Below are 25,000 nucleotides of genomic sequence, written 5' to 3' on the forward strand. Positions count from 1 at the left end.
AAGGTGGCTTATTGAAGTTTGATTTGGACCCAACGGGCAAGTGTTGCAGCGCTGACCCCATACAACAAGGACAACCCAAGGCATAACACGAATCTGACAGGAAATCTGACAAGGCTGGATACCGGCAGCAGGAGCGAGTGGCCAGGTTAATCATTTCAGGCCGAGGGCCCCTCCAGAAGATCCGAGCGACCTCGTGTGGCTGGTTCTCGGCAAGTTCAGAGGCAGGCAAAGCCGTGAGAGAAGGTGGGGGCGGGGGGGGGGGGGTGTGGGGGGGGTGGGGGTTGTGGAGGGGGTGCGATCTGTGATAGGGAGGGTGGGGCAGGAGGAGGCGAGTGTTTGGAAATCAGAGGTGCCAGGATCAGAGGGCAGCGAGGGGAGATCCCCATCGGAAAACGCGGGAGAGGCTGGTGAGAAAAAGGGTCCGGGAGATAGGGTACACGGTTAAAACTGGCCGCCACGAATGGAGTGGAGGAAGCCTACGAGGAGAGCTTTCCTGGAATGTGGGGTTGACAGTATGGGGAAACAGTGGCGCGGTGGCAATATTACTGTGTAACCCGGAGCTCCATGGGTTCAAATCCTGTCACGGCAGCTGGTGGAATTTAAATTCAGTTCAATTAAATCAATTAATTATTCAAAGTAATTAATTATTCAAAGTAGGAACTCAATTATTATTTATTATTATTAATTAATTTAGCACCCAATAATAATTAATTATTGAAATTAATTAACTTAATTCAATTCAATTTAAACAATTAATAATAAATTAATTAGTAATAAACCTATCATCGATTGTCGTAAACTCCTGTCTGGCTCTCTAATGTCCTCCAGGGAAGGGAAATCTCCCATCCTTACCTAGCTTGGCCTACATGTGACTCCAGACCCACAGCCCAAATGGGCCTAGCAAGCCACTTGGTTCAATTAGGGATGGGCAACAAAGGCCGGACCTGCCAGTGATGCTGACGTCTCATGAGGGAATAAAGACTAAAAAAAAAACTGTGCAAGAGATGATAAGAGAGACAGGCTACAGAAACAAGGCCCAGTTCACCAACAGGGCGTTGGCCATGTTATTAGAGCTCGGCTTCCATGGCTAGGTGGGTTTGCCTAGATCGTTGCTGGAGGGTGAGGTCCTGACGGTGTGACTCATCAGCGTCACGTCAAACCTCTTCCACCACCCCTCACCTGCCCTTGGCACGAGTCAAGACAACAGGGAAGCCACCGATTGCAGGTAAAGGTCATCCTCAGTCAACAGGGGTGTCATCCCACAGGGCTGGGAGTTCAGCCGCGAAGCAGGATTTGGAAAGGTTCGCGGCCTGGACAAACAGCTACCCCGGACAGCAAGATGAAACTTTGATAAATAAAGCTCATGTGCATGCCGCATTTCCTACACCGAGCTGCTTTGTAACTCTGTGCTGTACAAAGGCTGAAACGTTGAGGAGGGATTCGTCGGGCACTGAGGCCTTCGAGAGGCAGGAAGTGGCCACGGCCTCCTGAATGCCAGTCGATCCCAGGGCGAGGCCCCAGGGACCTGTGGGGAGGTTGGTCAAGGACTCGAGGGCGAGACTCTGCAATCGTTGGCTCTTGAGCTGTTCGGGCTTGAGTTCAGACGGGGCAAGTGTTGGTCGCTGACGAGTGGCCGATGATCGCAGCTTCCGGTGCTGATGGAGCCTCAGTTGCCCCCTGGGGAGAGAAGATTCAAGACCTGTAAGAAGTCAAAGCACCAACACCATCAAGGGAGAGCAGAGGAGGCCTTCAAAACCATTGAGGGTTCTGATAGTGTAGGGTTTTAGCGAGACTACATCTGGAGTGCTGTGCGCAGTTCTGGTCTCCATATCTAAGGAAGGAGACAATTTTCTTGGAGGCCGTACAACAAGGCTCACCACATTGGCCCCTGGGGTGAGGGGGTTGTCCTATGATGGGGGGCTGAGTAAATTGGGCTTATATTCTCTGGGGTTTTGAAGAACGAGACGTGATCTCACGTAAGATTCTGAAGGGTCTTGACAGGGTAGACACAGAGGGGTTGTTTCCCCTGGATGGCGAATCTAGAACACAGGGTCACAGGCTCAGGTTAAGGGGCCAAACATTTAGGACTGAGATGAGGAGAAATTTCTTCACTCAGGGGGTTGTGGGTCTTTGGAATTCTCTACCCCAGCGGGTTGTGGATGCTCCGTTGTTGAAGATATTTAAGGCTGGGATGGGTCTCTCAGGGAATCAAGGGATATGGGGAGCGGGCGGGAAAGTAGAGTTGAGGCAGAAGATCAACCAGGATCGTGTCGAATGGCGGAGCAGACTCGACGGGCCGAATGGTCTACTCCAATTTTTTTAATGCTCTCAATAGGTCAAATAAAGGTAACCAGCCCCAGGGGCAAGTCATAACAGAACCTTTTTGCACTCATTCAATGACGAAGAGTCTATTGAGCTTAAAAGGAGAAATTCCTGGGCAACAAATCTCCAAGTAATCCACAGGCCAGGGTACCGAAGAGAGCTTCCCAAAATTTTCTGCCCCCCTCCCAGCTTCTTCCAATTTTCCCACTGGGCCAGAAAATCCTAGGGATAGTTTCAAAAGGCCCTTGACGAGGCGCCACATGAAAAGGCTTTGAAGTCAATCATACGTTACCCTTTAACACAAACGGATTGTGGGGTAAGAGTGAAAGAAGCCTTACTGCAATCGGAAAGGGGGCTTGGAGTTGTGTGTGCAGAAGAGAGTGTGACCAAGGTTTTGTCGAGGTTCCTGGGATTTGGAGATTGTCCCACGACGAGAGGTTGAGCAGATTAGGCCGAAGCCTGGAGGCTGGAGTTTAGGAGAATGAGAGGCGATTGCTTCACAACATGTTAAGGGGCTTGACAGGGTGGACACTAGGAAGACGGTCCCCCTGGCCTGGGGGACTAAGAACGTGGGGGCACAGCCTCTGGATAAGAGGTCGGCCATTTTGGACTGGGATGAGGAGGAATGTCTTCACTCAGAGGGTGGTAAACCACTGGAATTCTCTACCTCAGAGGGCTGCAGAGGCTCAGCCAGTGAGTACGATCAAGACGGCGCACTCTTTGGATTTTAAGATATGAGGCGAATTATGGGGACGGGGAGGAAAAGGTCTCACATGAAGCCAGAGCTGAGCCGTGGTCTTGCTTAACAACGGAGCAGGCCCCTCCTACTCACGTTTACTGACTGGACGGCAACAGAAAAAAATTAGCGCAAAATTTCACCGTTGACACATGTACCCTCCAGCGAGCCTGTCAGGGAAGAGCGACCGAACAAAGGAGGCCTTGGAAGGGGAAAGGAAAAGGGAAATAGACGCAGCGAGTTCTTGTTTGGACAGGGTGACCAAGCAAGTGGAAAACACATTGAAGGCAGGAGGAGGCAAGGCCGGAGACGTAGGACTTAGGCCTTCACCACAATTTTGGCACTTACCATTACTTTTCAATCTGTGAGCTGAAAGTACAGGAACACGGGCTGGATTTGGCAAGGGAGAGAAGGGAGAAAAGCAGTTAAAAGATATACATTACACAGAAAGTATATTAGGCATGGCTCAGTGGGTAGCCCTCTGGCCTCACAAGGTTGTGGGTTCGAATCCCACTCCAAAGACTTTGAGTGCAAAAAGGAAGGCTTCCACTCCTGGTACAGTACTGAGGGAGTGCTGCTCTGTCTGAGGTGCTGTCTTTCATCTCAGACATTGAACTGAGGCCCTCTCAGGTGGATGTAAAAGATCCCATAGCCACTAAAGCAAGGAAGATTGGGGGAGTTCTCCCTGGTGTCCTGGCCAATATTGATCCCTCAAATCACTTTGACAAAAAATAGTTGTTATTTGTGGGAGCTTGCTATGCACGTATTGGTGGCCATGTTTTCCAAAGAAGCAACAGTGGCTACACTGAAAATAGCAATTGATTGGCTGCAGAGTGCTTTGTGACGGTCTGAAGGGTGGCCAAACAGTGCAAGTTCAGTTTGTGCCACTTTGTAAGTCTATTCATCGAACAAACAAGCAATTCGCCTAATAAGGGTATAGAGACTTCCTCGTTTCAAGGATTTTGCCAACACTTCCCAATATTGTGGTTTTGTTTTTGGTTTTGAGAAGATATTGACTTCTGCAAAATGGCAGACAGGCCAAGAGGGCCACGAGGCCTGTCCACACTAGCGTGCAGTCCTATCAATGGAACCTTCCTGCACAACAATCCCAAGGGAACATACATTGTGGGTGTGCCAAGATGGTGGGCTGGAGCATTGAAACTGTGAGAGGCATCACGATTCTTCACACCTCAGCAAGTGAAACTTTACAGGGAGCTCAACTAATTGGAGTTTTACTCTGTGTCTAACCCCGTGCTGTACCTGTCCTGGGAGTGTTTGATGGGGACAGTGTAGAGGGAGATTTACTCTGTATCTAACCCCGTGCTGTACCTGTCCTGGGAGTGTTTGATGGGGACAGTGTAGAGGGAGCTTTACTCTGTATCTAACCCCGTGCAGTACCTGTCCTGGGAGTGTTTGATGGGGCCAGTGTAGAGGGAGATTTACTCTGTATCTAACCCCGTGCTGTACCTGTCCTGGGAGTGTTTGATGGGGACAGTGTAGAGGGAGATTTACTCTGTATCTAACCCCGTGCTGTACCTGTCCTGGGAGTGTTTGATGGGGACAGTGTAGAGGGAGCTTTACTCTGTATCTAACCCCGTGCTGTATCTGTCCTGGGAGTGTTTGATGGGGACAGTGTAGAGGGAGTTTTACTCTGTATCTAACCCCCTGCTGTACCTGTCCTGGGAGTGTTTGATGGGGACAGTGTAGAGGGAGTTTTACTCTGTATCTAACCCCGTGCTGTACCTGTCCTCGGAGTGTTTGATGGGGACAGTGTAGAGGGAGATTTACTCTGTATCTAACCCCGTGCTGTACCTGTCCTGGGAGTGTTTGATGGGGACAGTGTAGAGGGAGATTTACTCTGTATCTAACCCCGCGCTGTACCTGTCCTGGGAGTGTTTGATGGGGACAGTGTAGAGGGAGCTTTACTCTGTATCTAACCCCGTGCTGTACCTGTCCTCGGAGTGTTTGATGGGGACAGTGTAGAGGGAGATTTACTCTGTATCTAACCCCGTGCTGTACCTGTCCTGGGAGTGTTTGATGGGGACAGTGTAGAGGGAGTTTTACTCTGTATCTAACTCCGTGCTGTACCTGTCCTGGGAGTGTTTGATGGGGACAATGTAGAGGGGGCTTTACTCTGTATCTAACCCCGCGCTGTACCTGTCCTGGGAGTGTTTGATGGAGACAGTGTAGAGGGAGCTTTACTCTGTATCTAACCCCGTGCTGTACCTGTCCTGAGAGTGTTTGATGGGGACAATGTAGAGGGAGCTTTACTCTGTATCTAACCCCGTGCTGTACCTGTCCTGGGAGTGTTTGATGGGACAGTGTAGAGGGAGCTTTACTCTGTATCTAACCCTGTGCTGTACCTGTCCTGGGAGTGTTTGATGGGGACAGTGTAGAGGGAGATTTACTCTGTATCTAACCCCGTGCTGTACCTGTCCTGGGAGTGTTTGATGGGGACAGTGTAGAGGGAGATTTACTCTGTATCTAACCCCGTGCTGTACCTGTCCTGGGAGTGTTTGATGGGGACAGTGTAGAGGGAGCTTTACTCTGTATCTAACCCCGTGCTGTACCTGTCCTGGGAGTGTTTGATGGGGACAGTGTAGAGGGAGCTTTACTCTGTATCTAACCCCGTGCTGTACCTGTCCTGGGAGTGTTTGATGGGGACAGTGTAGAGGGAGCTTTACTCTGTATCTAACCCCGTGCTGTACCTGTCCTCGGAGTGTTTGATGGGGACAGTGTAGAGGGAGTTTTACTCTGAATCTAACCCCGTGCTGTACCTGTCCTGGGAGTGTTTGATGGGGACAGTGTAGAGGGAGTTTTACTCTGAATCTAACCCCGTGCTGTACCTGTCCTGGGAGTGTTTGATGGGGACGGTGTAGAGGGAGCTTTACTCTGTATCTAACCCCGTGCTGTACCTGTCCTCGGAGTGTTTGATGGGGACAGTGTAGAGGGAGTTTTACTCTGAATCTAACCCCATGCTGTACCTGTCCTGGGAATGTTTGATGGGACAGTGTAGAGGGAGATTTACTCTGTATCTAACCCCGTGCTGTACCTGTCCTGGGAGTGTTTGATGGGGACGGTGTAGACGGAGCTTTACTCTGTATCTAACCCCGTGCTGTACCTGTCCTGGGAGTGTTTGATGGGGACAGTGTAGAGGGAGCTTTACTCTGTATCTAACCCCGTGCTGTTCCTGTCCTGGGAGTGTTTGATGGGGACAGTGTAGAGGGAGATTTACTCTGTATCTAACCCCGTGCTGTACTTATCCTGGGAGTGTTTAATCGGGACAGTGTAGAGGGAGATTTACTCTGTATCTAACCCCGTGCTGTACCTGACCTGGGAGTGTTTGATGGGGACAGTGTAGAGGGAGATTTACTCTGTATCTAACCCTGTGCTGTACCTGTCCTGGGAGTGTTTGATGGGGACAGTGTAGAGGGAGCTTTACTCTGTATCTAACCCCGTGCTGTTCCTGTCCTGGGAGTGTTTGATGGGGACAGTGTAGAGGGAGCTTTACTCTGTATCTAACCCCGTGCTGTACTTATCCTGGGAGTGTTTAATCGGGACAGTGTAGAGGGAGATTTACTCTGTATCTAACCCCGTGCTGTACCTGACCTGGGAGTGTTTGATGGGGACAGTGTAGAGGGAGATTTACTCTGTATCTAACCCCGTGCTGTACCTGTCCTGGGAGTGTTTGATGGGGACAGTGTAGAGGGAGATTTACTCTGTATCTAACCCCGTGCTGTACCTGTCCTGGGAGTGTTTGATGATATGAGGGTCCCTTTTTGAATCTGTTAAGTGGATTGGTTTTGAAGGGGTTAAAATTGGACTCACAGTGCCTGAGACAGAAAGTCTCCAGCTCCAGCTCTAAGAACCATTGCTCAGTGACAATCAGTGTCCAATCAGAATGATGACAAATAACTAACATTGATAGCTTTACCTTATGGTCACCCATACAGACTGAAAGCCCCATGAGGTCGTAAACATATCTCCCCTGAAATATAAAGTATCGATGATCAGAATACATGTTGATACCGCAGACCATCACCACCCCCTAACCTTGGCCTCTGGGACTCTGAGCAGTCAGCTAACCTCAACAGAGGAATTCATTGGGGGATTTAAAAATGCAAACGACAGCCAAGTGAGTGTTTATAACTCGAGCTCCCAGTCTGAGGAGCTCCTGCTTCAGCTTTAGGATCACTTTCCTTCTGTTGAGCAAGAGGTGGCCTCACTCTCCCAGCATTCATAGTGCCAGTGAAAGGCCTCTGTTAAAACCACTGATTCTTCAAAGGGTTTATTAACCAGCGATTGACATTTCAGGATGTTCAAATCTCCCTCTATGTGGGAAGTGCCCTCTAAGACACAAATATTTGGTGAAACACTAAATAATGTGGAAAATTTGGAATATTAGTCTCAATTACCGCTCCTGCAATTTGGAAATCTGCGGAGAGATTCTCTCCACCTATAATGTTTACCTCTTATGCCCTCTCCAGCCTAACCCACCCCCAAGACCCCACCCCTTGTCTGAACCGCCCTCTCCTCTCTCATGTCCCTGGATGTCTTATCATCCTGACAAGTGGCAAGTAACATTCATGCCATGCAATAGCCAGACAATGACCATCTCTAACAAGAGGGATTTGCCCCTTGATGTTCAATATCATCGCCATCACTGAATCCCCCACTGTCAACATCCTGGGGGACCAGAAACTGAACTGGACTGGCCATAAAAATACTGCGGCTACAAGAGCAGGTCAGAGGCTGGGAATCCTGCAACGAGTAACTCACCTCCTGACTCTCCAAAGCCTGTCCACCATCCACAAGGCACAAGTCAGGAGTGTGATGGAATACTCTCCATTGCCTGGATGAGTGCAGCTCCCACAACACTCAAGAAGCTCAACACTATCCAGGACAATTCTGCCCACTTGATTGACACCCCATCCACAAACATTCACTCTCTCCACCACTGACAAACAGTAGCAGCAGTGTGTACTATCTACAAGATGCACTGCAGGAACTCACCAAGGCTCCTTCGACAGCACCTTCCAAACACATGCCCTCTACCATCTAGAAGGACAAGGGCAGCAGACACATGGGAACACCACCACCTGGAAGTTCCCCTCCAAGCCACTCACCATCCTGACTTGGAAATATATCGGCCGTTCCTTCACTGTCGCTGGGTCAGAATCCTGGAACTCCCTCCCTAACAGTGCTGTGGGTGTACCTACACCACATGGACTGCAGCGGCTCAAGAAGGCAGCTCACCACCACCTTCTCAAGGGGCAATTAGGGGTGGGGAATAAATGCTGGCCCAGCCAGTGATGCCCACATCTCGTGAATGATTAAAAATACCCTCACCCAGATAGGCGGAGAGATAGATAGAGAGATAGCAGGATTTTACATTCCCGCTGCAGTCAATGAGGTTTAGAATGTCTCACCACATTTTACTGCCTCGTCCCCACTGAAATGGGCCTGTAAAATTCTGTTCATAGAGAGAGATAGAGACAGAGAGAGAGGGAGGGAGGGAGATCGGGAGAGATAGAGAGAGATAGGGGTAGAGAGAGATAAAGAGAGAGATAGATAGAGAGAGACATAGAGAAACTGATAGAGAGAGAGACTGAGATAGAGAGAGAGAGAGCGAGATAGGAAGGGAGATAGGGAGAGATAGAGAGAGCGATAGAGAGAGTGATAGAGAGAGATAGAGAGAGAGATAGAGAGAGAGATAGAGAGAAATAGAGAGAGCGATAGATAGAGAGATAGATGGAGACATGGATGGATGGCCAGGGGGACAGGTAATAGGTTTATTGAGAAGTCATCATGGTGATGGGTTCTGAGTTGTGATGATGATACAAATAATAATCATTCTTGACATACTTACAATCAATGAAATAAAAATCAGATATAATACAATGAAAGGTTTGTACAATTATGAACATTTGAGCATAAAAATAATTACGAACTTGTAAAATGCAGGTCTCCTTAATTAACAGAATAGAAATGAAAAGTCTCCTGCACTCTGCATTTTGTATTAAAATCCATAGATCATGAAATTGAATTCACTAAATTCTCAGCCATCACTCTGAGTTTTATAAAGTATGGGACTGGGCTGTCTCCCAGTCTATCCATCCTATATCTTATATGCTCCACTCGAGCCTCCTCCCATCTTTCCTCATCTAAATCTACCATCCTAACTCTCTGTTCCCTTCTCCCTCATGTGTTTGTCCAGTTTCCATTTAAATACATCGATACTATTCACTTCAACCACTCCCTGTGGGAGTGAGTTCCACATTCTCACCACTCTCTGGGTGAAGAAGTTTCTCCTGAATTCCCGATTGGATTTCTTGGTGATGATCTTATATTGATGGCCTCTAGTTCTGCTCTTCCCCACAAGAGGAAACATTCTCTCTGTATCCACTCGATCAAAACCTTTCAGAGTTTGAAACACCTCGATTAGGTCACCCTCTCAGTCACCTTTTTTCAAGAGTGAAGAGACCCAGCCTGTCAATCCTTTCCTGATATGTAACCCCACACATTTCTGGGATCAAACTGTAAATCTCTGCACTCTCTCCAGTGCCTCTATATCCTTTTTATAATATGGTAACCAGAACTGCACGCAGCGCTCTCAGTGTGGTCTAACCAAGGTTCGATAGCAGGTTTGCATATTCCCCGATTGCTTTAGATTGCACATTCTTGTGCTTGCATTTAAAACACTTCCTGGCCTTCCCTTTCTCTGTAACCTCCTCCAGCCCCCAAATCCAGCACACATCCCCCACCCCACCAAACTCTCTGTTCCTCTACCCTCTTGTGAATCCCCCATTCCCTTTGCCCCACCACCCATACTTTAGTTGTGTATCCCCCACACTCTGGGATTCCCTCCCTAAACCTCCCTCTCCTCCATTTAAAATCCTACCTCTTTCACCAACCTCCCTCATAGCTCCTCTTTTTGCCTCATGGCTCCTTTAACTTCATCCTGCCCACAAGGGCAGTTTGTGGTACACCTTTTGTCTACATTAAAGACACCATATAAATCTAAGTTTTCGGATATAGGATTATGTATATGCACTACAGAGTTAATACAGGGCCTAGAGAAATAAGAACATAAGGAATAGGAGCAAGAGTAGGCCATTCGGCCCCTCGAGTCTGCTCCGCCAGTTTGTAAGATCACGGCTGATCTTACTCCACTTTCCTGCCTGTCCCCCCATAATCCTTGTTGCCGATCAATAATCTGTCTAACTCAGCCTTGAATATATTTAATAACCCAGCCCCCGCTGTCTCTGGGGAAGAGAGTTCCACAGACTAACAACTCTCTGAGAGAAGAAATTCCTCCTCATCTCCATCTTAAATGGGAGAGCCCCTTATCCTGAAACTGTACCTCCTCATTCTAGATTCCCCCCATGGGGGAAACATCCTCTCTCAGCCGAGCTCCCTCAAAATCTTATCTGTTTCAGTAAGATCACCTCTCATTCTTCTAAACTCCAGTGGGTATAGGCCCAACCTGTTCAACCTTTCCTCATAAGACTAACCCTTTGTCCCAGGAATCAGCTTGTCCCAGGAATTACCTTTATCACGACTTCATTGGCGGAGGGAGACATGAGGATGCGGTCACACCAAGCTGGGCAGCGAGTGTTTGCATACTGCGTTCCCTCAGTGTTGACTTCACTGTATGGGTAACTGGAAGGAAAAGTACAAGATCCTCACGATTAGACTTATGGAGCTTCTCCATCGGGCTGTAGTCGAGGAGGAAATTTAGTTGGTCCACGTCGGTACCAACAGCATGGGCAAAAAGAGCGATGTGGCCTTGGGGTCCGAACTTAGGGAGCGAGGTGGGAAATCGAGATCTCCGGATCCTCAATAGGAGGATTACGCAGGTGAATGTGTGGCCGGAAAGATGGTGCGGGAGGGAGGGCTTTAGGTTCTTGGGATGTTGGGAACAGCTCTGAGGGACCCGTACGGGCGGATGGGTTGTACCTTGACTGAACCGGGACCAACTTCCTTGTGTGGCAATTTGCTGGTGCTGTTGGGGAGGGTTTAATCTAACTTAACCGGGATCTGGGAATCAGGATTAAAGCTAGAGAGGGATACTGAGGTATCCCAGAATGTTGGGAGAGATAGAGTAGGAAATAGGAAGTTGTTAGGGTGGGTTCAGAGTAAGGGAGAAATAAAATCTATTTTAGGGTTATAGGATGCATGTATGTGAATGCGCAGAGTATGATAAATAAGATTGGTGAGTTACAAGCACAGACTGCCATGTGGAAACATGATGCTGTGGCTACAACAGAGACCTGGCTCAAAGAAGGGTAAGACAGGGCTGTTAAATATTCCTGGATCCAGGAAAGGAGAGAAAAGGGGGAAGGGTGGTGGTATTGATTAAGGAGAGCATTGCAGTCCTGGAGAAAAAGGATGCCCAAGAGGGATCAGAGAAAGAGGACATCCCAGGGAGGTCAAGGGCAGAATCTATTTAGCTAGAGCTAAGGAACAAAAAGGATGCTGGTACATTGTTCAACATTGTCTATGGACCAGCTACTAGTGGGAAGGATGTAGAGGAACCAATTTTCAAGGGAATTACAGGGAAGTGCACCAATTATAGAGTAGTTATAATGGGGGGCTTTAATTATCCAAATATAGACTGGGATAGGAGTAGTGCTAAGGGCTGAAGAGGCAAAAGTTCCTACAGTGTGTTTCAGAAAAATGCTCCACAGCAGGAGGTGTCCAGTCCAACCCAGAGCAAGTTAAGGCATGGAACAGCTGGGTTCTAGATGAGTTCAAGTTTATAGAGGGTAGACCAGCCAGGGATGTGCAGGAATGGTCAAGTCTAGAGATTACAAAGATATCGTGCGAATGCAGGAAATGAAGACTCAACACCGACTGGGGGCGCTGCTGTTCAGAATGAGACAAATGAATATTCGACAGATTAGCATATTTAATGACCCCTCTGTCCCACAGCATCAGGTGTGCATAAATCTAGGAACATTGAACTGTGGTCAGATAGGTCAGTGCTTATGTGACATTTTCTCATCCAAGTCAACATATCCCAATTGTATTCTGGTGTACATTCATAATTTTATTCCGGAATCTATCAGGCAAAAGATTTGGGAATCCTCAATGTTTATTCTTTTAGTACAGAGCTTGCTTATCGCTGGAAAAGGGAAGCCCAGCTGTTGAACTTTTTCATCCTGTACTCACCAGGACAGATTCGCAAAATACCAAATTCCCCTTTGAAATTTGGCATTCTTGGATTTGTCCTGATGAGTGCAAGACGAAAAGCTTCGACACCAAGTCTCCTTTCTCTTTCCAGCAATAGGCAAGCTCGACCCTTACTTCAATCTTCGCCTACCTCGGAGGGAACTCGATGTCCAGCTCGCAGATTTCATCGAAGAACGTAGCCAACTCCCTGTCGAACTCTAAAAGCTAAAGAGAGGGTAGAGGGTGGTTAATGGTGTGCAAGGAGGGCCGGGCATGGGAAAGTCAGCTCCGCAGGAGAGCAAGCACTGAGAAAGAGGTTTGAGTTTACGCACGGCTTTCCCATTGTTTTGTCGGAAAACATCCTGATCAAAATAGTCGAAGGTTTTGGACTCGATCCTCAACAGCACCTGCAAGTCCATGACAAGAAGAGAGATGTCACTTAGATAGGTCAACAGGAAGAGAACCAGCCAACACTTCCTCAATACAGTCAACCGTCACAGCTCAACAACAACTTACATTTACATAGCACCTTTAACGTAATAAGCTGTCTCAAGCCTGACCTGTTAGGTCAGATCAAAAGCTTGGTCAAAGAGGTCAGTTTTAAGGAGCATCTTAACGAAGGAAGGTCAGGTAGAGAGATGTGGGGGAGAGAGGTGTAGGGAGGGAATTCCAGAGCTTGGGGCCCAGGGACCTGAAGGCACGGCCGCCGATGGTGGAGAGATTAAAATCGGGGGATGCTCAAGAGGCTGAGTTAGAGGAGCGTAGATATCTCGGAGGGTTGTGGGACTAGAGGAGGTTACAGAGATAGGAAAGGACGAGAGCATGGAGGGATTCGAAAACAAGGGGGAGACTTTTAAAATCAAGACGTTGCTTGACTGGGGGGTTCTCCTTGGTGTCATGGCCAATATTTATTTCACAAAAACAGATAGCCTGTTAGTTATCACATTGCTGTTTGTGGGATCCTACTGTGTGCAAATTGGGCTGCTGTATTTACCACATTACAGCAGTGGCTACACTTCAAAAGCACCTTTTTTTCTTGCAAGCCCATTCCTCCTGAGGTCACAGCACTCCCCACAAGTTGTGCCTCAAACTATGCCTAAACCATATCACAATTTGAAAGCTATCTAATCAACGTGCACTTAGATGGGTCGATGCAAGTGAGCACCTGTTACCAGCCTCAATCTCTGCAGTTATCAGTCACCAGTATTCAATGTGTGGCACTCATTAAACCCACCAATGCTACTGCACTGCTGGTGGTGTAGTGGTGATGTCACTAGGCTAGCAGTCTACAAGGCCCAAGCTAATACCCTGCAGAGAGGGTTCAAACCCACTTAAGGCAGCTGGTGGCATTTTGAATTTAATTAATAAATTCAATTGAGTAATTTTAAAAAGATGGATTTGAAAGCACTGGTGACCACATAACCATCATCGATTGTGGTAAAAACCCACCTGGTTCGCTAATGCCCTTTAGGGAGGGAAATCTGCCACCCTTACCCAGTCTGGCCTACACGTGACTCCAGACCCACAGCGATGTGGTCGACTCTTAAAACGCCCTCCAGAGTGGCCGAAGAAGGCACTCAGCTCGAGGGCAATTAGGGATGGGCAACAAATGCTGGCCTTGCCATTGATGCCCACGTCCCATGACAGGATTATCAAGAAAGGGTGTGAGTGAGGGGGGAAAAGCTGTCCTTGAGGTTGTTGGTCCAAATTCAAACCACACAAGCCAAGGACGAATGACCTACTTGCCCCAGAGCGGAGCATGGTCCATGGCAAAGCACCCAGCCACTTCTTTAGACTGAGGCAACATAAGTCTTGCTCATACCTTATGGTCATTGCCTTGCTCCTGAAAGATAACCTTCTTCACGTCCTCCGCATCACCGTTCAGTATGGTCTCCACAGAGGCTGTGCTACATAGAGTCTGAGGCACAAAGACAGAGGGAGCAGTCGTATCATTTGCACCAATCTTTATAAGCAGCAACTTGTATAGTGCATTGGATGTAACGAAACATCCCCAAGCTGCTTCACAGGAACATTATTAAACAGAGTTTGACCCCGAGCCACATGAGGAGGTGTTAGATCAGATGTCCAAAAAGCTTGGTCAAAGAGGTAGATTTTAAGGATTGTCTTAAAGGAGGAAAGTGAAGTAGAGATGGGAGGGAGAGGTATAGGGAGGGAATTCCAGAGCTCGGGGCCCAGGCAGCTGAAGACACGGCCACCGATGGTGGAGAGATTCAAACTGGGAGCGCTCAAGAGGCCGGAATTATATTGGAGTGCAGATACCTCACAGGGTTGTGGAGCTGGAGGGGATTACAGAGATAGGGAGGGGGCGAGGCCATAGAGGGATTTGAAAACAAGGGTGAGAATTTTAAAATCAAGATGTTGCTTGACTGGGACTCAGTGTAGGTCAGCGAGAACAGGGGGTGATAGGGGAACAGGACTTGGTGTGAGGTAAGACTCAGGTAGCAGAGTTTCGGATGAGCTCAAGTTTACAGAGGGTAGAGCATGGGAGACCAGCCAGGAGCGTGTTGGAATAACTGAACTTGAGCTAGGGTAGATAAGGGTAATGTGGTTGATGTGGTGCATGTAGACTTTCAAAAATTGTTTGATAAAGTGTCACACAGGTGTGCACCAATGTTGAACTCCATGGACTAAGAGGGACAGTGGCTGCATGGATATGAAGTTGGCTGAGTGACAGGAAACAGAAAGGAGTGGTGAATGGCTGTTTTTTGGGAATTGATCAGGTAAGGTTTGATTTAACCGGAATTCTATGCAGTTGGAGCAAGCAGGAATTGGGTTTTCTTCACTGGAACTCCCTGGGGTCTCCATTGTACAGGACATCAGGCACATCTACACAGCAATCCTGGAAAGTTACCTCGACCACTCTCTGTGTGTCCAGACGCACGTTGAAGTCTCCGAAAATTAAGAAGGGCACCTTCTCATAGCGAGCGTCCGTAATCCTGTGAAAAGATGGCGGATAAGGTACATGTCATCTCCTCATCTATCTCTCCCCCCATATCTCTCTCGCTCCATCTCACTCTCTCCATCTCTCTGATTCTTGCAGACTGACTTACTCTGTGATTTTCAGGATACCCTAGAAAGTCCCTGTAACCAGATACTACAATGATTCGCTATGGACTCTTCCCCACTCAAAGCCCTGGTTATATGAATCACATGGGCTTTGTATCCAGGTAGAAATGCTAGTTAGCTATCCTGTAGATCCCCAACACCCTTCTATCTTGGAATGAAGTAGGCAGTGTAAAGTATAACCGTTTATTAAAACCTGACATTCCCACTAGACTTAGAGACTAATAGATGTTCTTGCCATTGTCCACAGCTGTGAATACCTTGCACATTCTTCACAATTAGACAACCTTGACTCTCCTTTAACCTATAACAACAGAGGCACCCAAGCTTGTTGTCAGGCAAAATTCGGAGCTGGTCACATGACCCCCACTTCATTCCTCCATTTTACCACAAATGAAAGGTGCACACCCGAGACATAAGCTTATAAACTTTGTGTTTGGAACACCTACCTACTGAGGACATGTCCCAGTGCCTTACGTCTGTTCCCTGGGAATGTGGAGGGACTCTTCCAGGCGATGAGATTGGAGGCGTCGTGGAAGAGGTGAATGTTCACCAGGTCAAAGGTGCTGTCACGGGGTCAGTTTTATGAAAGAGATTGTGCGCATAAACATAAAAATTGAGAGAATTACTAACAGGCAATTATTCCTAACCCTGTGTGACCGGTCCCTGTGCCCTCTCATCCTGTAACCAGATACTACAATGGTTCGCGATGGATTCTTCCCTACTCAAAGCCCTGGCTATGTGAATCACACAGGCCTTGTATCCAGGCAGAAATGCTAATTAGCCACCCTCTAGATCCCCACCTCCATTCTATCTTGGAATTAAGTAGACAGATTAAAGTATAACTGTTTATGAAACCTGACATTCCTGCTAGACTTGGAGACTAATGGTCTATCCACTGTCATGTGGTCTCAGACTGACCCAGCTACCCGCCCCTAGAGCTAAAAAGTACCGACTTTGCACTGACTGAGGTAACCACAGGACATCGCTTTACAACCAATGAGGTACTTTTCGAAGCGTAGTCACTGTAGCAATGTAAGAAATGGTGCAGTCAATTTGTGCACATCAGGCTCCCACAAACAGCAAGGTGATAATGGTCAGATCATCGTAAGGGTGCACATTAGGGATAAATTGCCCTGCTCTAGTTCGAAATATTGCTGTGGGAGCTTTTACATCCACCCAAGGGGGCAGATGAGGCCTCAGTTTAACATCTCATCTGAAAGACGGCACCTCTGACAGTGCAGCACTCCCTCAGTATTGAGCTTTAGCAAGGATGTGAAGCCATTAAAGAGGGTGCAGGAAAGATTCACGAGAATGGCTCCAGGGATGAGGAACTTCAGTTACATGGACAGGTTGGAGAAGTTGGAACTGTTTTCCTTGGAGAAGAGAAGCTTGAGAGGAGATTTGATAGAGGTGTTCGAAATCATGAGGGGTCTGGAGAGAGTGGATAGGGAGAGACTGTTCCCATTGGTGGAAGGATCGAGAACCAGAGGGCACAGATTGAAGGTGACCGACAAAAGAAGCAATGAAGACATGAGGAGAAACTTTTTCACGCAGTGAGTTGTTAGAATCTGGAGTGCGCTGCCTGAGAGTGTGATGGAGGTAGGGTCAACTGAGGCCTTTGAAAGGGAATTAGATAATTATCTGAAGAGAAAAGATTTGCAAGGGTACGGGAAAAGGCAGGGGAGAGTGGGAGTAGCACTTACAGAGAGCTGGCACAGACAGGATGGGCCAAATGGCCTCCAGTCAGCTTGACCCATTCCACGAGTGTCAGACTGGAATGGGACTTGAGCCCACAACCTTCTGACCCCAGAGCTGTCTACCCCACTCCCCCAGGGCTGGAATAGGATCGCTGAGCAATGAAAGATAAAGAAGACAGCATACCGATTCTGCAGTCTCCACCTGGTCCGTATGTAGCCTTTCCGAGACCATTTAAACTAGGAAAGAAATAGATGTGGTGACTTCTACAAGGCACAAGTCAGGAGTGTGATGGAATACTCTCCACTTGCCTGGGCAAGTGCAGCTCCCACAACACTCAAGAAGCTCGACACCATCCAGGACAAAGCAGCCCGCTTGATCGACACCCCATCCACCACCTTCAACATTCGCTCCCTCCACCACCGATGCACAGTAGCAGCAGTGTGTGTACCATCTACAAGATGCACTGCAGCAACTCACCAAGGCTCCTTCAACAGCACCTTCCAAACCCATGACCACTACCATCTAGAAGGACAAGGGCAGCAAACACATGGGAACACCACCACCTGGAAGTTCCCTTCCAAGTCACTCACCATCCTGACTTGGAAATATATCGGCCGTTCCTTCACTGTCGCTGGGTCAAAATCCTGGAACTCCTCCCTAACAGCACTGTGGGTGTACCTACATCACATGGACTGCTGCAGTTCAAGAAGGCAGCTCACCACCACCTTCTCAAGGGGGCAATTAGGGATGGGTAATAAATGCTGGCCCAGCCAGCGAAGCCCACAATTCATGAAAAAGATGTTTTCTAAATCACAGAGAGTCAGGATGCACACATTTTGCTAAGGGATTCAGCCCCGAAGAAATATCTTGGAACTCTTTTATAAGGCGTGCATTTGAGAGACGTCTCACTAAGCGTGACATCGTCTGGGAAAGTTCGAGTGGAGAAGGAGCCTGTGGTGCAGGGGCCTATAACTGCTTTGTAGGTGATGCTCAGAGCTATTATCCAAATAAACGGTGCATCTGTTTCACAACCTACCTCAGGCCAGAAGTCCTGGGCAAACCTTTCTTTCTCAATCATGCTGTTGTTCTGTAGACATGTTGTGTGGACCTCTTTGCCAACCACTTCCTTGTAGTTCTGAGCTGGATAGAAGAAGACGAAAGACAGTTAAGTTCCTTGCCCGTGGATGCACTGACTTATCACCAGGCCTCTGGTTACAGCTTTCTTCCTCTCTGTCAACCACACTGCTATTCCTTTCATCATCTGCAAACCTCTTAGTCAAGCTCAAGGTTTAAAATTTCATTCTACATGAATCTTTCTGAGTTCAAGCGGGGGCCAAGAGTGGAATTAGCCTTTCGATGTGATGTGAGCGCCCCCCCTACTGATCAGGACAGTCAGATAAGGCTTCCTGTGTGGTTTTTAACAATCTTGCTATTTTAATATTATAAACCAGCCTTGTCTTGGTCATCCCAGAGAGTGAGGGGCTGTGAGTGTGTGTGAGTGAGTGTGAGAGTGAGAAAGTGAGTGTGAGTGTGTGAGACTGAGTGAGAGTGTGTGTGTGTGTGAGAGAGACTGAGCGGGTGTATGTGCACGTGTGCGTGTGAGAGACAGAGTGTGTGTATGTGTCTGAGAGAGAGAGCAAGTGTGTGTGTTTGCGTATGTGTGTGTGAGAGAGACTGTGTGTGACAGAGAGAGAGTGAGCATATGTCTGAGAGAGAGCAAGTGTGTGTGTGTGTGAGAGAGAGACTGTGTGTGAGAGAGACGGAGCATGCGTGTGCACATGCGTGTGTGAGAGAGAGTGTGTGTCTGAGAGAGATCGCAAGTGTGTGTGTTTGTGTGCTTGAGAGACATAGAGACTGTGTGTGAGAGAGACTGAGTGTGTGTGTACGCGTACATGTGTGAGAGAGAGAGAGAATGTGCGTGTGTCTGAGAGAGAGAGAGAGCAAGTGTGTGTGTTTGTGTGTGTGCGTGTGTGAGAGAAAGTGTGTGTGTGTGTGTGAGAGAGAGAGAGAGTGAGCATATGTCTGAGAGAGAGCAAGTGTGTGTGTTTGTGTGTGTGCGTGTGTGAGAGAAAGTGTGTGTGTGTGTGTGTGTGAGAGAGAGAGAGAGTGAGCATATGTCTGAGAGAGAGCAAGTGTGTGTGTTTGTGTGTGTGCATGTATGAGAGAAAGAGTGTGTGTGTGTGTGTGTGTGTGTGTGTGAGAGGGAGTGAGCATATGTCTGAGAGAGAGCAAGTGTGTGTGTTTGTGTGTGTGCGTGTGTGAGAGAAAGAGTGTGTGTGTGTGTGAGAGAGAGAGAGTGAGCATATGTCTGAGAGAGAGCAAGTGTGTGTGTTTGAGAGAGAGAGAGAGCCTGCCTTACTCCTAGTCTCGGGTTTCTCACACATTCACAGCCACACACACTCAAGCCAAGTGGGGAGTGAGCTGGACACACACACACAAACACGCACACACATGTGCACACACATGCACACACGCATGCACATAGACATACACACAGACAGACACACACACACTCACATGCATGTACATAGACACACACACGTGTGCACATAGACACACACACAGACACACACGCATGCGCATGTGTACACACACACATGCACACACGCTTGCACACGGACACGCATACACACACACACAATCTCTCACAAACACACACCCTCTCTTACACTCTAATGGTCATCTTTATTAATCACTTTCTTTTTAAAAAGTGATCAATTTATTGCTTTGGCCTTGCTTTGTTTTTGCTCAGGAAGTTGTTTCACACTCCGGTTAGTTTTGGAATTCATGTTTAATGTTACGCCAAACCTTATCTTTCTGACGTTTGCTCATCACCTGTTGAGTGAGATAAAGATGGAAAGGAGCTCCCCACCCAAGCATTGGACAAGCCTGTTCTGGACTATCACTGCCAGCTTGACCTTTTCCCCTTCAACCTTTAACCTGATGCACCCGCTATCCAATGAGGACAGGTTTGCTTTGTGATTGGGTCATTGTCTCACGCCTCAGGACCGAGGGCCCACAAAAGTTCACACGTGCCCATTAAACGTGTCTCCGGCTGAGGGTCTGTAGACCGGGCAGCAGAGGGATGGAAACAGGAAGAGTGACCAGGCCATTTTGAAAGCCTCGAGAGGCGAGGTTGAAGGAAAGCCACCCCCAAGGTGAGGAATCTCCCCGAACTCTGGGAAAGGATCTGTTAGAACAGGGGGGCATGCGATGGCCCTTAAACTGAACAGCGTGGATAGAGGCACAAGGGTAACGCTGTGTTTCGAGGGATTCAAAGCTGAGAAAGGTCAAGAGCGAAATGTGCAGAGGACCCCTGAGCAGGAGAAAGTGAAACAGAGTGAGGGGGACAGGGAGAGACGGAGAGAGAGAGGGAGGGAGAGAGAGACGGACAGAGAGAGGGAGAGAGACAGAGAGAGACAAGGAGATGGAGAGAGACGGGGGAGAGAGAAAGACAGAGACAGAGAGATAGAGAGGCAGAAGGAGAGACAGGGAGGGAGAGAGAGAGACAGAGAGAGAGATAAAGAGACAGAGAGCGTGATACAGAGACAGACAGAGAGAGACACAGAGAGAGAGATAGACACAGAGAGACAGAAGAGGAGAGAGACAGAGTGGAGAGAGACAGAGGGGGAGAGGGAGAGACTGAGACAGAGACAGAAAGAGAGAGACACAGAGAGGGAGGGAGGAAGAGAGGGAGAGGGAGAAATTGAGAGAGATAGAATGGAAGAGAGACAGACAGACAGACGAAGGGAATGATACAGAGAGAGACAGAGGCAGAGAGAGACATTGAGAGAGAGACAGCAAGAGATAGAGAGAGAAAGAGAGACAGTGAGAGACAGAGAGACAGAGATAGACAGAGTCACAGAGAGAGGAACAGATAGTGAGAGCGACAAAGAGAGGAACAGAGGGACAGATAGGGAGACAGAGAGGAAGAAGACAGTGAGAGTGACAGAGAGAGAGAGAGAGAGAGAGAGAGAGTGTGACAGAGAGTGACAGAGAGATAGTTTAGAAGCTTTATGTAAAATGTAAACATTACCTTTAAAATCAAACTGGTAAATGGCTTGAATTGATTCATGTAGGAAGTACATACTGCCCAGGGCCTGAGGGAGCAGATTTAGACATGCTGAGGTTAAAGGCACATGTACATTAAACAGCCCCCTGAGGAAGGGACAATATTTTAAGGATGAAGTCAAGTTCAGACAGTTGATCTTCAGGCCAAAGTACTGACTCAATGGCTTTCTCCAAATAACCATTCCCACAGTGCACTTCTGCTCCTCCCGGCCCACAAGCAGTGCTGGAAAGACCTGAAACTACTGACCCGCCCCTCCTTGTCTCCCTTCGGCCCCCACACCCCTCCCCCCCATGCTGTCCCAGCTGTGTCTCAGCGGTTAACAACCTCGGCTCCACGTCCGAAAGTTGAGGGTTCAAACCCCACTCCAGAGACTTGAGCCCAAAGCTTGACACTCCCAGTGCAGTACCGAGGGAGAGCTGCACTGTCAGAGGTGCCATCTTTTGAATGAGACATCAAACCTGAAGGCCCAGCTGCAACCGGTTTCGCCTGCTTAGAGGCCAACTCCGAGACTCCAAACCCCCTGCTGCTGGGCAAAGCGGCTTTGAAGGGAGGGTTAGGAGATGGCATTGTTGACAAGCCCCTATTTGATTTGAGTTTGGAGGTGGAGCGAGGGAGGCGACTAAAGAGTTTCTCATTCGGGGCGATGCAAGGGTCTGAAGAGCCGCCTTCCATTCAAATCCAAGGGGGTTTCTGAGCGAGTATCACCGAGACCACCTAATACCACCATCGCCCGACTCTCTCCCTGCCTCGCTTCCCCCTCCTCCCCTGCTGAATGCCTCCCTCCTCCCCTTTGGACTCGGCCCTTCCAGTGTGTCCCTGACAAGCCCTTCCTACCCTCCAATAAACCGCAGCCCATCCGAAACCCAGCTGTCCCCGGGTTCCCATAACCTGCACTGAGTCCCGTTCACCCATCATCCAGAGGGCTCACTGACCAACACGGGTTCCCAGTCCCGCCAGCAGCTCAGATTTGCGACGCTCGCTTTTGCATTTAGACCCCTTGTTGTCCCACCCTCCCCTGGCTCCCCCTCCCTCCCTCCCTACCTCCCCCTCCCTCCCTACCTCCCTCTCCCTCCCTCCCTACCTCCCCCTCCCTCCCTGCCTCCCTCCCTACCTCCCCCTACCTCCCTCCCCCTCCCTCCCTCCCTCCCTCCCTACCTACCTTCCTACCTCTCCCTCCCCACCTCCCCCTCCCTACCTCCCCCTCCCTCCCTACTTCCCTCCCTCTGCAATCCCCTCCAGCCTCACAACCCTCCGAGATCTCTGCTCTCCTCTAATTCTGGCCTCTTGAGCGTCCCTCGATTTGAATCTCTCCACCATTGGCGGCCGTGTCTTCAGCTGCCTGGACCCCAAGCTCTGGAATCCCCTCCCTACACCTCTCCCCCCTCTCTCTCTACCTCATTCTCCTGTCACTTATAACCCACAGCCAGCGCAGACAATGTGGACTGTCCATGTTGATCTCGGACAATCAGTAATGTTTCGTAGGACTTTCCGGTCACAGTCCAAGAGCGCTGATATAAAAAAAAAAGGCTTTTCCAGTCCAAGTCCCTTTCTGACAAATGGCTCAGCTCATTAATCAGCCACTCAACGCCGGCTCAGTTTAATAAAAATCGACTGAATTACAAGCGCTCCTGGCCCCAAATTCCATTTTTACAGCGGGCGGAGGTGGGGAGTCAGTGAGTGAAAGGGACACAGATTAACCGGTGCCAATCTCCGAAAGGAATGGGGAAACCAATCAGAAACGCACACGGGCCCCACAATTAAAGGGATATTCTGTCACGCTGTCCCATTGTTAATCGGCGCCAGCTGTCCGGCACATCTGGAGCTGTCTTCCGCCTTTATTAATTGTTTAAAAATGAAAGGATCGATCACTTTAATCTCCGCCTCAATTTATTAACTCGACCCACAGCTGCTTGACAAACCCTGCTACCCATGGCCTACTTACAGTGAAGTGGTTGTGAGCAGTGAAATCCTCGTCAATGTACACCCGCACCCGGTCGTACTCTCTCATCTCCTTGCTCGAAAGGATGTTGCTGTCGGGGATAAGGAAGAAGAGTAGGGGGTCAGGTTATAAACATGGGATACAGGGTAATTTGATAAGGTGGACTCAAAATTGGCTTAGTTGTAGGAGACAGAGGGTGATGACAGAAGGATGCTTTAGTGACTGGAAGCCAGTGTCCAGTGGTGCACCACAGGGATCTGTTCTGGGTCCCCTATTATTCATCATTTATATAAACGACATAGATGACTATGTGGGGGGTAGGATTAGTAAGTTTGCGGATGACACAAAGATTGGCCGAGTGGTTAACAGTAAGGTTGAGTGTCTTGGGCTACAGGAAGATATAGATGGGATGGTCAAATGGGCAGATGGAATTTAACCCTGAAAAGTGTGAGGTGATACACTTTGGAAGGAGTAATTTGACAAGGAAGTATTCAATGAACGGCACGACACTAGGAAGTTCTGAGGAACAAAGGGACCTTGGCGTGTGTGTCCATAGATCTCTGAAGGCGGAGGGGCATGTTAGTGGGGTGGTGAAAAAGGCATTTGGGACATTTGCCTTTATCAATCGAGGCATAGATTACAAAAGTAGGGAGGTCATGTTGGAGTTGCATAGAACCTTGGTGAGGCCACAGCTGGAGTACTGTGTGCAGTTCTGGTCACCACATTATAGGATGGATGTGATTGCACTGGAGGGGGTGCAGAGGAGATTCACCAGGATGTTGCCTGGGATGAAACATTTAAGTTATAAAGAGGGGTTGGATAGACTTGGGTTGTTTTTGTTGGAGCAGAGAAGACTGAGGGGCGACCTGATCGAGGTGTACAAGATTATGAGGGGCATGGACAGGGTGGATAGGGAGCAGCTGTTCTCCTTAGTTGAAGGGTCAGTCACAAGGGGGCATAAGTTCAAGGTGAGGGGCAGGAGATTTAGGGGGGATGTGAGGAAAAACTTTTTTACCCAGAGGGTGGTGAGGGTCTGGAATGCGCTGCCTGGGAGGGTGGTGGAGGCGGGTTCCCTCACATCCTTTAAAAAGTACCTGGATGAGCACTTGGTACGTCATAACATTCAGGGCTCTGGGCCAAGTGCTGGTAAATGGGATTAGGGAGGTAGGTCAGGTGTTTCTCACGTGTCGGTGCAGACTCGATGGGCCGAAGGGCCTCTTCTGCACTGTGATTCTGTGATTCTGTAAAGGCAGAGGATGGGGGAGGGGCTTGAGGGAGGGGATGGGGAGGGGGTGGAGGGAGGGGCTGGGGGAAGGGGTGGGGGAATCGCTCGGCCTTCGATTGAGGCTGGGCTGGACGGTCAGACTCGAGGCCCCTGCAAAGCGATGGCGGCCTTACCTCACACGGAATTGGGCACTGGATCAAAAGGGCCAGATCGAGGCTCCCCATCCCCCCCCCCACCGCTCTCCCTACCCCCACCCCCACCCCCACCCCCACCCCCATCCCCACCCCCACCCTCACCCCCACTCCCACCCCCACCGCTCTCCCCACCCCCACCCTCACCCCCACACCCACCCCACCGCTCTCCCCACCCCCACCCCCACACCCACCCTCACCCCCACTCCCACCCCCACCGCTCTCCCCACCCCCACCCCCACCCCCACCCCACCGCTCTCCCCACCCCCACCCCCACACCCACCCCCCCCCCCCCCCCCCCCCCCCCCCCCCCCCCCCCCCCCCCCCCCACCCCCCCCCCCCCCCCCCCCCCCCCCCCCCCCCCCCCCCCCCCCCCCCCCCCCCCCCTCCCCCCCCCCCCCCCCCCCCCCCCCCCCCCCCCCCCCCCCCCCCCCCCCCCCCCCCCCCCCCCCCCCCCCCCCCCCCCCCCTCCCCCACCCCCCCCCCCCCCCCCCCCCCCCCCCCCCCCCCCCCCCCCCACCCCCCCCCCCCCCCCCCCCCCCCCCCCCCCCCCCCC

The 25,000-nt window shown here is 49.6% G+C and overlaps 1 protein-coding gene across 4 annotated transcripts in view; it reads right to left on the reverse strand.

Annotated features, from left to right (window-relative positions):
• Positions 1-279: 279 nt before the first annotated feature.
• LOC121289539 (inositol polyphosphate-5-phosphatase A-like) overlaps positions 280-25,000 on the reverse strand; it is a 45,095-nt gene continuing 20,374 nt past the window's right edge. For 3 of the 4 annotated variants that reach the window (XM_041209041.1, XM_041209043.1, XM_041209044.1), the window contains exons 4-16: positions 23,032-23,119; positions 21,054-21,117; positions 18,054-18,157; positions 17,201-17,253; positions 15,766-15,882; positions 15,105-15,189; positions 14,055-14,150; positions 12,565-12,639; positions 12,384-12,457; positions 10,609-10,720; positions 6,993-7,046; positions 3,407-3,448; positions 280-1,677 (exon numbers count right to left, since the gene is read on the reverse strand). In XM_041209041.1, coding sequence (XP_041064975.1) covers positions 3,416-3,448; positions 6,993-7,046; positions 10,609-10,720; positions 12,384-12,457; positions 12,565-12,639; positions 14,055-14,150; positions 15,105-15,189; positions 15,766-15,882; positions 17,201-17,253; positions 18,054-18,157; positions 21,054-21,117; positions 23,032-23,119 — 955 coding nt within the window. In that variant the 3' untranslated portion in view covers positions 280-1,677; positions 3,407-3,415. The remainder of the gene's footprint in view (positions 1,678-3,406; positions 3,449-6,992; positions 7,047-10,608; positions 10,721-12,383; positions 12,458-12,564; positions 12,640-14,054; positions 14,151-15,104; positions 15,190-15,765; positions 15,883-17,200; positions 17,254-18,053; positions 18,158-21,053; positions 21,118-23,031; positions 23,120-25,000) is intronic. The other variant, XM_041209042.1, reaches the window with a different exon arrangement.

This window comes from Carcharodon carcharias, chromosome 17 (assembly GCF_017639515.1).
Source record: "Carcharodon carcharias isolate sCarCar2 chromosome 17, sCarCar2.pri, whole genome shotgun sequence".
Taxonomy (NCBI): domain Eukaryota; kingdom Metazoa; phylum Chordata; class Chondrichthyes; order Lamniformes; family Lamnidae; genus Carcharodon; species Carcharodon carcharias.